The 13,922-nt window shown below is 40.5% G+C and overlaps 1 protein-coding gene and 1 long non-coding RNA gene across 6 annotated transcripts in view; one reads left to right on the top strand and one right to left on the bottom strand.

Annotated features, from left to right (window-relative positions):
* Positions 1–394: 394 nt before the first annotated feature.
* On the top strand, positions 395–8,570 carry LOC149305966 (carbonic anhydrase 7-like). 3 transcript variants are annotated; one of them, XM_089540165.1, is made up of 7 exons: positions 395–511; positions 2,584–2,781; positions 3,770–3,888; positions 5,769–5,864; positions 6,946–7,008; positions 7,319–7,474; positions 7,742–8,570. In XM_089540165.1, the coding sequence occupies exons 2-7, from the start codon at positions 2,655–2,657 to the stop codon at positions 7,862–7,864; spliced, it is 684 nt and encodes a 227-aa protein (XP_089396291.1). In that variant the 5' UTR covers positions 395–511; positions 2,584–2,654; the 3' UTR covers positions 7,865–8,570. The 3 variants fall into 3 exon arrangements, with proteins under 3 accessions (XP_089396291.1, XP_089396290.1, XP_089396292.1); XM_089540164.1 differs by lacking the exon at positions 395–511 and adding an exon at positions 1,284–1,443; XM_089540166.1 differs by lacking the exons at positions 395–511; positions 6,946–7,008 and adding an exon at positions 1,284–1,443.
* A 709-nt stretch (positions 8,571–9,279) lies between these two features.
* LOC149305965 (uncharacterized) overlaps positions 9,280–13,922 on the bottom strand; it is a 7,158-nt gene continuing 2,515 nt past the window's right edge. For 2 of the 3 annotated variants that reach the window (XR_016282438.1, XR_016282439.1), the window contains exons 2-6: positions 12,228–12,272; positions 11,794–11,826; positions 9,621–9,725; positions 9,422–9,511; positions 9,280–9,335 (exon numbers count right to left, since the gene is read on the bottom strand). This is a non-coding gene — a long non-coding RNA (uncharacterized LOC149305965). The remainder of the gene's footprint in view (positions 9,336–9,421; positions 9,512–9,620; positions 9,726–11,793; positions 11,827–12,227; positions 12,273–13,922) is intronic. The other variant, XR_016282440.1, reaches the window with a different exon arrangement.

The raw sequence follows: 13,922 nt of genomic DNA, 5'->3' as shown, positions 1-13,922 counted from the left end.
CGCCACATACTATGCGGCTGGGCAGGTGGTGCGATGTCAGCTTTGGGGCGTGCGGCGTGCGTCATGCAGCCACCATGCCCCTACTCCACCCCAATGCCAGTGTTTCTTGCCGGTCTGTTTTGCCCCTGAGTTACACCTTCATTACTGATGGTTATTATTTTTAAAAATGCATTCCCATTGGGCAGTAAATATTGTTTAAGAAGGAGAAAAGCATCACTGAATATCAGCCCTTTCTTCCAAGTAAAATTGTATTAAACTTGTTTTGTTTTATTTAAATTAAAAAGAAAAGAAAGAAAAGACATACAGCTAAACTGAATCTGATCTCTTCTATTTTCAGGATGATGTTTTATCTACGATTGCTGGTAAACAACCTGAAATAGATGGATTACTCATTCCTTTCTAGCGTGTATTCCAAGCAAGCACTGTTTTCTGTTGCTCTGAGAGTATTAGTAATTCCAGAGTAACCTAACAGATGAAACTCTGTACAAGGAAAAGATACTATTTCAAAAATGTGAGTGGAGAGAATTCTTGAGCACAGAGCGTTTAGTACAATGCAATGGAAATTATCCTATTCAAGAACCACTGAAATGAATGGGAATTATAGTAACAGTGCTACTATGTAATGGAAGCTAAAGAAAGAAAGAACTAAAGAAAGAATTAAAAGGTTCTGCACACACTGCATTGAAAAGACCAGGATCTGCATGACAGCAATACTGGATTTGCAGAGGCAAACTTCAGATAGAGCATTGGCCAGAACAACTGTGCCGAAATAACTGAAATGTGCATGGGTGCATCAATTACTCTCATAGGTCGAAAACGCACTCTAGAAATAATCCAGTTTGAGACCACTTTAACCGCCCTGGCTCAGTGCTTGGGAATCAGGGGAATTGTAGTTTATTGTGGCACCAGAGCTCTCTGACAGAAAAGGCTAAAATGTCTCACAAAACTACAGTTCACATTATTCTTTAGCATTGAGCCAGGGCAGTTAAAGTGCTCTCAAACTGGATCTGCAGTGTGTTTTGGACCTTAGGTGAAACCACATGTCTTCAAGATATTCAGAGTACCTGACAGCAGAGGTTGGTGGTTTCCAAGTCAGTGAGGTGCAAATTTGCTCTGGGTTTTACGCTAAACTTTAAAGGAAGTACCCAAGGTGCTGGACTTGTTTTGGGAGGAGGGCTCAGCACTTTGGATAGTTCCTTAAAAGTTCAAGTTCAAGCCCAGAGCAGAATCCATTGCCCTACTGACATGAGAGTTGCCTGCGATCGTTGCTTATTGATGGCCAGAGATATTGTGGGTGCTGTTCAGCTTTCATAAAAGGCATTGTCACCTTTTCTGGCGCATGCTTTTAAACACTTCTGGTTCTACAGAATAGTGGGAACATAGGAGGAAGAATTGCTGCTGCTGCTGCTGCTGCCTCTTTAAGAAACTAAAGCTGTCCCACAGGTGAGTTATTATAAAGGCAGGTAAGCCAGAGCCTTGCATTGAAAGAACTGGCAGAAAAGCAGAAGGAAGCAACCTGGATAATGACTGGTCATAACTGCTGGGGATATGGGGAGAAAGACGGTAGGCTATGTTACACACCCTCCTTCTTCTGCTGTGAATCTTCTTCCACCTTCTTCTCTTTTGTGTTCAGGGTATTTTTGTTATACTCCTTGCAGATGCCAATAGTACATTCATTATTATTGGCAACAAACATAAGTGACTAAACAATACACAGTTCTTAAATTATTGCTAAAAAGAAGCACAATTTTCACTGCCTTTCTGCCATGCTCAGTCAAAGGATGAGCTAGTTGCGTTTCAGATCTTTGCAGGATGTGCTTCCAAGTTCATTTTGTCATTTGAAAGCACAAAGTTAGCGAATATGAGTTTTGTTCATGACTTGGGTCCCTTGTAAGGGCTTTCTGCAAGGCCAGGGACACCTAGTGTCCTCTTTCTCTGTGAGACAGTGAATTCTGGATTTTAGTCTGGACCTTACATGAACTATTCAAGGGTCTGAACTCTACTCCCAAAACAGGTTTGACTAAAATCCACAGTGAATTCATCGCTGCGTTGATACATAAAACACCAGCCGCCACTGCCAATATTCAAATAATCAGTAAGCAGATGTTTATGCTGGTGCTAATGAAACATCCTCCAATATTCAGTGGAAAATGGGGTAGCCTTGTATGGGAAGGAAGCCCTGGAGGGAATATGAGCATCCAGCAATGAAGAGGGAGAGGGGAAAGGAGAGCCCTGGTGATGCTCCCTTGTTAAGAAAGGCTCCTGTGATCAAGTGGCACACTCAAATGGGTTGCATGCAAAGACAGCAAGGGATAGATCCTCCAAACTGCTAAAATGGCCCAGTATTTGGGGAGGCTGAGTATTCCGCTCCAAGGTCTAGTCAAGAGCTAATGCGTGTTCTTTAAGTGTTCTAAAATTTTGTCTTTAATCTATTACAAATTCTTAGATGTGCTTCCTTTTTGCTATTCAAATGTGGATCTGATTGTAAAGGACTCATTTCAGCAAGACCAAACACAGTGCAATCTTACCATGAATAAGTTAACATTTCCTCTTCTTCTTTTTCTTCTTTTTCTCTCCCCAAAGGCCCTTCAGAGTGGCACAAGTCCTATCCCATTGCCCAAGGCAATCACCAGTCCCCCATTGATATTATTCCCATGCAAGCTATTTATGACCCCTGCCTAAAGCCCCTTGGTTTTTCCTATCAATTGTGCTCATCTCTTGACATCACCAACAATGGACATTCGGTCACGGTGGGCTTCAAGGATGTTGATGATAAAACAGGTAAGTGGGAGATGAGACATTCAGTCTTCTAAACTAGTAGTCATCTTATCTCACTGCTTAACATTTTCTGCTTGGGAGCAATGGAGGAACCATCTCCTTTCTATTGTCATATCCTGGGACCAAGTTCCACAGCAGTCTTGTGGATCCATTATCAATCTGCCTTTCCTCCCCAATATACAAATAATTGGGGTGCTTCTAGATAGATAACTCATAGTGCTCTCTATCAAGAGGTAGCTATTCCATCTTTCCTTCTTTCAAAGTTTGTACTGGGTACAGAGTTCCTAATACAAAAAATGAGAGGAAGAACACCAGAAGAAGTGGGGGGGGGGGGTAAAGTACAGACTAATTATAACAGATCATTTGAGACTGAGAGAAAGAAATTGGCAGCACAAGCTTTCATAGACTTCAGTCTACCTCCTCAGATGCATGCCTTAAATACTATTGTTACAAAGCAACTGAGTCTCTGGTGACAGGCAAGGAACGTATATGGGACCACGTGGGATACCGCTACAGCGCTATCAAGTGTAGTGTTAAGTTGCAGCTATTAGATCCACCTAAAACTGAACTTGTGAAGGCCAGTAGTGAGTTCAGTTCAGTTGCAGTTGTGAAGAGACTACAGGGAATCCATCTCTCTAACATTTAGGAAAGGCACTTTCAGTCACTGGCCAAATTAGGTCAATAGAGACTTTGAACTGAATGGTCTAATGCCCGTTCCCAGTTTTAAGTGGCAATGAGTATTATGTCCTTTACTTCAAGGTGAGGTAAGTCGGCCGTGCTACCTTTATTTATTTCCAATATTCTATCTTGCTCCATATTGTAGATCACTTGCAAGTCCTCCTACTCATTCTGATCAGTGGAGTCCTAGACTTGTAGTCCAGCCCTGTCTTTCCAACCAGTGCACCACTGCTTTCATAGCGGATCAAAGGATGTCTAACTGAAGTCAGTTTAATGGCAACCTTGTCACTTTCTCCTTTACATTTTAATGCAGTTGTCAGTGGGGGCCCACTGGAAGATCCTTACAGGCTGAAACAACTCCATTTTCACTGGGGCTCAAGCCATAATTCTGGATCAGAGCATACTATTGCCGGCAAATCGTTTCCTTGTGAAGTGAGTTATGAATCTTAGACATCTTATAAACTTATATATTATTTAAAAAAACACTGTGTGCTTACATTACAATCCCACCATGTAGCCAAATTAATTAATTTCCTCAAGATTCACACAACCACAGTTTCATGTGCAATGTGAACTTGGTTTGGGGCATCATTAAAAACCACTTATTAATACCTTTTGCTAAGCCAATCTTTGTAGGTTTCTCAGATTATAATACTTCTCACACCCAGCCCTTCATTGACTGTGGCTTCTGAGAACTGTAAGCCAACAGATATGGCTGCATCAATAGAAGTATAGTGTCTAGATCAGTGATGGTGAACCTTTTACAGACTGAGGGCCCAAACTGCAACCCAGACCCCACTTATTTATTGTAAAGTGCCACGTCCCTCTGGCTTTCTAGTAAGAAACTCTGGCAAACTCTGTGCTAGGGCGACAGCATGTGTGCCCACAGAGAGGACTCTGAGTGCCACCTCTGGCACGCGTTCCAATCGGTTCGCCATCACAAGTCTAGATCAAGAGAAGTAAAAGTGCCACTCTATTCTGCTCTGGTCAGGCCCCACCTGGAATACTGTGTCCAGTTCTGGGCACCACAATTCAAAAAGGACATTGAGATACTAGAGCGTGTCCAAAGGAGGGCGACTAAAATGGTAAAGGGTCTGGAAACCATGCCCTATGAGGAACGACTTAGGGAGCTGGGGATGTTTAGTCTGGAGAAGAGAAGGTTAAGAAGTGATATGATAGCCCTGCTTAAATACTTGAAGGGATGTTATATTGAGGAGGGAGCAAGCTTGTTTTCTGCTGCTCCAGAGACTAGGACCCGGAGCAATGGATGCAAGCTACAGGAAAAGAGATTCCACCTCAACATTAGGAAGAACTTCCTGACAGTAAGGGCTGTTCGACAGTGGAACAAACTCCCTCGGGCTGCGATTTGGTGGCAATTTATGTGTGATAGGAACCTACTGCCTCCCGAATTAGCACTGAATTCAGGAAAGGTGAGCTGCTCCTTTAACCCCATGCGACAGGGTCCTAGGTTTCTAAGGTCCATACTTATACCTAAAATCTAGCCCCAAGCATTAGGCTAACTTGTTAAGTAACAAAAGGCAGGATGCCCTTTTCCAGGAATCAATAATGCGATTCCAGACTGGTTGATAGCTTTAATTTTAGTGTGACAAAAACAGTGATTGAATCAGGATATCCCCAGGATGGATGGACAGGGACATATGGCTCTCAACACAACAGGGGAAGGTAGAGAGTTTGTTGGTATATGGAGTGTTCCTTTTCAGGGTTGTAGACAACCAGCATTGCCCTTTTCCATTCCTCTGTGAGCTCGCAGAGAATAGGTTTCTGTTGGAAGGGGCTACCAGTCAGCCAGCATCACATACACTGTTTTTGAGATCCTCTTCCTAATTTTTTCCGCACTTCCAAAAAAGAGGAGTTCTGATCATGCTAATACCTGCATGCATGGCCTTGCTTTGTCTATATAAGAATGGCACTTGGGAGAATAAGTTTTCATTATAGAAAGCTCATTTTCCTAAATATCAGTCCTTATGTAGCCATATTTTAAGGTACAAAGCTACATAGTGAACTGATAGCACTGAAAAATGATTTCTCGTAAGAATCTTCGGAGCAGTTGTAAACTGGAGTTTCTTCCCTGTTTTGGATCTTTGTTGGCTGACCCACAAAATACGCTGGCCCATAAAGTAATGCCTAATTTTGAATATGTTGGCTTGAATGACTTTTCCCAGAAATTTTGGCAACTTTGTACCCTGAGCAACAGTGGTGCATTGATGTGGTCTCAGCACCATTAGTCAAATAGAGTACAAGACCCTGCCATTTACTACTCATAAATAATGATGCATGGCTCTCCTCCACAGCTCCATTTAGTTCACTGGAATGCCAAGAAATATATGTCATTCGGAGAGGCAGTAGCAGCCCCAGACGGCTTAGCAGTGGTTGGTATTTTCTTAGAGGTAAGAGTCATAAGATCAGCTTCATCTCGGCCTCAGAGGGAGCCATCAGGCAGACCCAGCAACATCTTGGACTGCCTGAAGGACGAGACTTCTCCCTCCTTTAACTGTATTTTGTATTGTATTACGATTTTACTGTACACCGCTATGATCATCGCGGAATAGCGGTCTATAAATAAAACATCATTATTATTATTATTATTATTATTGTTGTTGAATGGATGAATATACAACGGTCCTAACCACATATAGTTATAGTTAATGAAAACTGATGCAGCCTAAAATAGCATTGATCTTTTTAGCTGCTGCAGCAGCACACTGTTGACTCATGTTCAACTTGTGGTCTACTAGGACTCCTAGATCCCTTTCACACGTATAAGTCTCCTTAAGCGAGGTGTCTCCCATCCTATATCTATGGATTTCATTTTTTCTACCTAAGTGCAGTATCTTATATTTATCCCTGTTGAAGTTCATTTTGTTAGTTTTGGCCCAGCTTTCTAAACTATTAAGGTCATTTTGAATTTTGATCCTTTCCTCTGGGGTATTAGCTACCTCTCCTAATTTGGTGTCATCTACAAATTTGACAAGCATGGCCTCTGTTCCTTCATCCAAGTCATTGATAAAGATGTTGAATAGCACTGAGCCCAGGACAAAATCCAATTTTAATAGTGATGTAATACAATCACTGATAGACATGCCAGAAACTAATCTGACTGCCATGTTTTGAACTAATTGAATTTTCTGAATTTGATACAAAGGTAGCCGAATGTACAGCATATTACTGATGTTCAGCCTTGAGACTACTAGTGTGTACGATCTTTAAATCTTCTAATTCAAGGAAAGGGTACACCTGGCATAACAGCTGAAGCAGACAGTAAACACTCTCACCATCAAATGTATCTGGGCCATCATTTTGAGTGACAGGTCTGGAAGTACTCCCAAGTGGAGACTACTTGGGAATACAGTCAACTCAGGTTTAGTTGGCAGATCTGGAGAGCATTGGTTTGTGGTAGACTGATCTATTGTAACTGTTACTGTTTTGAAATAAAACATCCCTATTCAACATTGTCATTTAAACATTTAGATTGGAGAAGAACATGCTGGTATGAACAGATTAACAGATGCCTTGTACATGGTTAAATTTAAGGTAAGTTTTCAATAAAAATGCAGAGTAGGGAAGTATTTATGAACTGACTGTGTATAAAGTGCCAGACTGCTACCACCTGATGGCCATTAGTATTACAGCTGTTAACACTATTATTTGAGGAGATACTGCTGCCCAGTGGACAAATGGATATTAAAACTATTAAAGCTACTTTGATCAACCCCCTCCAACCTTTTAACTGTGGGCTCTGGAAGAAGAATGATTCATGGTTTGATTTTTGTAGCTCCTAGAAAGTTCTGTAAAAAGCAATTTTATTTTATGTATATAACTCTATGCTAATTGCTTTTCTTAGGGAACCAAAGCACAGTTCAAGTGCTTCAAACCAAGCAGCCTCCTGCCCCGTTGCCTAGATTATTGGACTTATCCTGGGTCATTGACAACACCTCCCCTCAATGAAAGTGTGACATGGATTGTGTTGAAAGAAGCTATCCAGATTTCTGACAAGCAGGTAAATCTCATGGGAATAAGAAGGTATATTCTTTTGTAATAATGACATCTACTCTTCCAATCCTAGAGGGAGGAAATATTATTATTTAAACAGAAATTACAACTAAGACTTCCAAGGTATCCTTAGCTTCTAGATCTCAGGAGGGTGACATGCTCTGGAAGCCAGTGTCCATTTTATTCTGAACTTTACCCAGAATATGACTGCCCCTGCAGTCTAAATAATTTTACCATTGCACTTGAATTTCACTTGGATAATACTGTTTCACAGATGGAGAAGTTCCGAACTTTGCTGTTTACCACCGAGGAAGACGAAAGGATCCAGATGGTGAATAATTTCCGTCCACCTCAGCCTCTTAAGGGGCGAGTTGTCCGTGCATCATTCAAAACTTAAGGAAAAGTGGTGGGCAGGGAAGAGCGGAGAGCCTGAAAAGTGAACCTCAGAATATCCAGATAACTGCAGATACGTACTCTCACAGCTGCAAATACAAAGCAGGTGTATGAAGAATTTAGAAAGTGGAGGAAAGACGTGAGGGACATCCGAAGCATTTTGGCTTCTTCAAGTGACAGCCTAAGAACTTCAGGTTTCATCTGCATGTTCATGTGCTCCAATCGCTCCTATATATAATGGGATGATCCTTATTTTTGGCCACGTCCCTTAGGAAACGTTATTTCTTATTTTGCCCTTAAGAGAAATGTTGGGTGTGACATGTTTAAGCCACCTTATGAATGTGTTTGAAGAGTGAGGTGCAAACCTTTAAATAAAATAAAGAAATATTGATGAAGTATCATTAAAATGAGAAAAGGGTCTTAGGTTAGCTGGAGCTGGGCAGGTTTTGATCCCTCAAGGTTTAAGAATATGATGTGGAAATGTGCTGGCGTAAGCTCAGAAAGCATGTGGCACCTGCAAAGTAGTGTCTGGTAGTAGCAACATGATTCTAGTTCCTGTACAGTTTCTTATAGCAGTATGTTTAGTCTGATATAAACATGAAACCCTGGAAAGGAGGAGGATAAATATTGGTCTTGAAACAAATCTGTGTGAGTTAAAACACATAAAATTACATGGTTTCCCTGGTCCTTAGCATATTTATTTAGCAATAAATAAGGGTTTATCCACACAATTACTGTATAGCATAATGATTTAATGGTCCTGGCTTCAATTTACAGACTTCTAGGATGTGTTGTTTCATCAAGTACTTGGATTTCTCTGCCAAAGAGCTCTAACTAGGCACTTGCTGTACTTCTGTTCATGCAGCCTAGAATTGCAATGACGTTTTTAGTTGCTGCATCACACTGTTGACCCATGTTCAACTTGTGGTCTACTAGGACTCCTAGATCCCTTCCACATACACTGTTTTCAAGCCAGGTGTTCCCCATCCTTTATATGTGTATTTCAACTTTTTTTCTCCCCAAGTATAGTACCTTTACATTTCTCCGTGTTGAAATTCATTTTGTCAGTTTTGGTCCAGCTTTCTAACCAATTTAGGTCATTTGGTGTTTTGATCCTGTCCTCTGGGGAATTAGCTACTCCTCCTAATTTGGTGTCATCTGCAAATTTGATTTAAAAGTGAAATATCTGAATGGGCCACTTTAGGAAATTAAAGATATTGGCTAACTGGGCGGGGGGGGGGATTAACCTGTCTCTGAGGTGAATTAATTTTGACTCGCTCTCACTGGCCTTGTCTCAAATCAGCTATCTGGTGGACAGTTTAACCAAGAAAAACTACAGAGCCAGCCAGCAGGAAATACAAGACGTCAGTAGATAATTTAACAGAAAACATATTTAATTTACATTAACAAATACAAATGAGTCTTTCTCGCTGGAATCATCTTTTTTCATTTGCTCCCTGGATTTAACTGTTAATCTACAATACACAAAAAAATTGGAAAATCAATAATAATAAACAATGTCAAGGCACCTGCCAAAAAGATTTAAATAAATAATTCTTACCTGTATTGGCAGAGCCAGTTATTTAAGGGTGATGGTGGGGTTGGAAGATGTAGGCCGTTTTCAATCCTTCTATTTGGGACGCAAGAAGTTCTGTGCATAAAGAAAAAGAAACAAAGAGAAAATAGAAAATATTATTCTATTTATTTATTTTATTTATTTACGGTGTTTATACCCACCTTTCAGCCCTAAATTAACCTACCTTGAGCCATCTGTATATACTGCTCCTGGCTCGTTTTCAACAGTATAGACTGGTGATACAAATGAATGTAACTTTCCTTCCAATAATTGGCTTCTTCATTAACAACTGAAAAATACAGAAAATAGGTGTCAGAAGTTTGACCCCACTTTAACTGCCATGGCTCAATGCCACATTTACATAATTTCACAACCCAAATCACCACCACCACCACAACAACACTAATATTTGTACCAATTACAATAGTTTTATTTTATTTATTTATGGTATTTATACCCGCCTATCAGCCCTAAAGGCTATCTGAGCGGCTTACAGTTATTATTTTCAATTAGAATTTTAATTCTATGATTCTATTACTTTTTTTGTCTTTGACTGAATGCCATTTAAAATTAACCTACCCTAAAATTAACTCGCAGCAACCCTAGGGCAAGCCTATCCCCTTTTTTTCTTGGCAAGATTTATTTACAGGGCAGTCACCTCTCCCCTTTGCCTTCCTCTGAGGCTGAGGGAGTGTGACTGCCACTTGCTCAATGTCAACATGGCTGAGCAGGGATTCGAATCCTGGTCTTCAGAGTCGTAGTCCAAAGGTCCAACCACTAAACCGTGTTGGCTCTCAAACTACTCATACTGAATGTTAAATTTCATTTCCATCACCACATCATTCAAATTCCCATGTCTGCCCCTATGACAGCTAGCTCACTGCTTAACTACTTCTAGAAAACTATTCTTTCTGCAAGCAGTTGCATGCCAGGATTGAAATGATAGTGTTCTGTTGCCTATCGTTCTTTGTATTAAAAATAGAAGAGAAGAGGATGTGCAAAATGGTAGGAATTACTCTGATTGTTCTGGATTTCTTTTATTATTGGCCTGGAAAGAATGGTATTGTTTGCATTTTCTTCTCCTAGTTTCTGAGATGGAAAATAACTCTTTTGATACTCTTAATAAGCAATACCTGCTCAAATGCAAAGTTTATCCCATTGTTTTTGCTTTGTGGGGAGGAAAGGGAGGGAGTGGCCTTCGTTCTGAGTGCAATTCTCAAGAGTAAATGTGTGTTTCAGAGATTAACTATACTGAAAATACTATACCCTTCCTATACTTTTCTTTACCTGACACTTCATTTCTTAAACCCCCCTTAATCCTTCCACCTCTATTCTATCTTCCCTTACTCTCTTCCACAGTGTTGCCAACAAGCCTCGAAGATATTCCCCAGCATGTAGCGTTGCATAACTGTCAACCTACAAACCGGGACAAATGTTTTTAGAAATATAGGACAAATGTAGGACAAAATTTACCCACAAATGTAGGACATATTTTTAAATGGAGGACACACGAAAAAAAATTAATGATTTAAAAAAGCATTAATATAAACACATGTTTCTTAGGCATGCTCAAAATGGAGGACATTTTGTCATTGTTCCTAGACAGATGGCAGAAATGGATTAGCCTTCGGTTTCAATTGTACTTCTTAGAAGTGTGTACTTGGTCAAGGGACTTTGGTTTTACTTCACTGTGCATGAGTTTGTAAAAATCAGAGCAACTTACATTGGCCATGCCTCAGAGAGTATCAATATCATCATCATCATCATCATCATCATCATCATCATCATTGTCAAAAGAAGGCAGACTTGTTAGCATTAAAAGCACCAAAACCACACAGAAAAGGCACTTTGGAAAGTCACACCATCTCAACTTCAGAAAGAGTGCGCGCCAGCCTCAGAAGCTGACTGATATCAATATCACCACCACCACCACCATCATCATCATTACTATCATTGTCAAAAGAAGGCAGACCTGATAGTATTAAAAGCACCAAAAACACACAGAAAAGGCACTTTGGAAAGTCACACCATTTGGCTTCAGAAAGAGTGAGCACAGCCTCAGAAGCTGACTGATATCAATATCATCATCACTATCATTGTCAAAAGAAGGCAGACTCGTTAGCATTAAAAGCACCAAAAACACATAGAAAAGGCACTTTGGAAAGTCACACCATCTCAGCTTCAGAAAGAGTGAGCGCCGCAGGCCCACAGTGAAGGCCACACGTGAAGGCCCAAAACCATGAATCAGCGGTAACCGGGCCGGGTACCAGCAAAACCGGGACGGTCCTGCCTGCAGGCGGGATATTGCATCCCTGCCAACATGTTTTACCAAAATCCCTGGAATTCCCCAATATTACCTGGAATTTTCCGTCCAAATCGCCGGAAGGATCCTGTAATTTTAATATGGAGAATCTTTTACAAATAAACATAACCCTAATTGAATAAAAAATAATGGTAACTTATTTCAACTCTCAAAATTACCATTAAACCAAATGAAGAATCTTTCGGTCCTTCAAATACTTTTAAGATACTGGAGCTGATCTCCAAACCTTGCCTCCTCTTTGCATTTCCCCATTTTCCCTCCCTTTGCAAGCTGATCATAGTATGAAGTGAAAACTTAGAATATTGTGTACTCTGAATAAAGGCTCTAAAAAGCTTTTGAAATCCACAAAATGGAAAATGGAATGTATATTGCCTCCCACAATAATAGCCACAATTGCTAAAGTTATTCCTAACTTTAAACTTACCCACATATCAAGCATAAAAAAACATTATTGAACCTCATACTTACTGCCACACTTCTTTGATCTTCTGCAGCACAGATGGCTCCCGATTGCTAGAAAGAGATGATAGCTTAACATTCCCAACTTTTCACTAGAGTCAAATGTCAGATAACACAACATCTGCCACATAGGATCACACAGTATTTTGTAAGAGAGGCTTTACAAACAGAGAAATATTACGATTAAAAAAAATTCTAGAGTTTCTCTAAGGAAAGTGTCTACATACCCAGCCTGAAATTAGTTTATTCTCAGGTTTGAAAGTGACTGAATTCTATAGATGACTTATTTCGGGGAGGGAGGGATGATGGCCTTCAGGGGAGGGGAAATCTTACGCTAATGCCTAAATCTTTTAGTACAGCACAACATTTGAGGAACTTCAGGAAGGGGAATGTTCTGGTAATACCTATTTCTTTTGAATCCAGCACAACAAACTGGCAAACAATTAATGGGACACTGGCAGAGGACCCTTTAGAGACAACCACAGTGACTCCATAGCTGACTCTTAATAGCACTGTGCTATTAAGGGAGGCAAGGGCAAACCCCCTCTTGAAAGTCTTCCACTATGCAAACCCTATGGTGAGACAATCCAAAATGAACCAAGACTTAGGGACAGGATTCACACAGTGAGATAATAGGGCAGAGCAGAGCATAATTATGAGTAGAGATGTGGCTAATGATACAACTGGACTCTAAGCTAGGATGCAAAAAGTGAGAGGGACATAAATATCGCTGAACTTAGGCTTTCTGCTTCTGTACATGGCTTTGCAAAAGAATCAGTGGTTACAGTAGACTCATAGAATGAGCTACAGAGTAAAGTGCAAATGGGCGATTGGCCCCCACTCTTTTTTGCTGTGTGTGACTATGGTATACACACTCACCGTCTCACCCCCTCCTTTCTCTAGAGAGCTCTGAATACAATGCTCTGGCTCTGCAGTGGCCTTGGAAGAGAACAGGATCAGCCTAGCTAGTATCTCTTTGCATTCCAGACTATTCCTAGAGAGAGGATATTAATAAAATCCGTGAATAATCAAATCAGCAAAAGTCAAAGCTGCAGATGTGGAGGGCTGACTGGATATACCTCAAGGGCCAGTGCAAGATGACAAAGGAGTTAACCCAAGCTGCCTTGATGCCAATGACTGGTAATTCTCCCCAGCCCCAAAATGCCTGAATTAATAATTCAGTTTGTAGCTATCCACAGAGCAAACAGTTCTTATGTGAAAACAGACTGATCTATGCATCTAGTGTTATCAGTATCAAGACCGTGACTGAGCCTACAGTTGAAGATACACTTTTTGTCCTTTTGATGCCTATGATAGCCTAATATGTCTGTAGGCATAAATATATTTGTGACGTAGGGAAGGGATTTTATCTGTCCCTCTTGATAAAATATTTCCCCCAAAGCATGCAGTGATTTATAAAACTGCAAGAACAAATTTAAAGAACAGCCATTTAAAGTCAATAAATCCCCAAAGGCAGTGAGAAGTGTGTCCCAAGCAATACTGCAAAAATTAACCATCAATTATAAAAAGTCTTCTAGAATGAAAAGGAAGCACATATACACTTTTCTAGAGGTTGTAATTGAAAGGTGGTATTTTGGCAGACCTCTCTGGGAAGAGAACTCATCTGTGGGGCTACTGTTTGAAAGCCCTGATCCCTGTTTTGAGGATCCTTTTATTACTTCTTTCTGCATGCATCTTACTGCA

Source organism: Sceloporus occidentalis, unplaced genomic scaffold, assembly GCF_023333645.1.
Source record: "Sceloporus occidentalis isolate IW3139 unplaced genomic scaffold, rSceOcc1.0.p SCAF_10, whole genome shotgun sequence".
Taxonomy (NCBI): domain Eukaryota; kingdom Metazoa; phylum Chordata; class Lepidosauria; order Squamata; family Phrynosomatidae; genus Sceloporus; species Sceloporus occidentalis.
This window is presented reverse-complemented; position numbering and strand designations above follow the sequence as displayed.

Excerpts from the sequence above, each read along its gene's own strand:
- LOC149305966 (XM_089540165.1), top strand. The coding sequence starts at position 2,655 with ATGCAAGCTATTTATGACCCCTGCCTAAAGCCCCTTGGTTTTTCCTAT. Across the intron at positions 5,865-6,945 it reads TGGTTGGTATTTTCTTAGAG|ATTGGAGAAGAACATGCTGG; the intron begins GTAAGAGTCATA and ends TTAAACATTTAG. Across the intron at positions 7,475-7,741 it reads TCCAGATTTCTGACAAGCAG|ATGGAGAAGTTCCGAACTTT; the intron begins GTAAATCTCATG and ends ACTGTTTCACAG.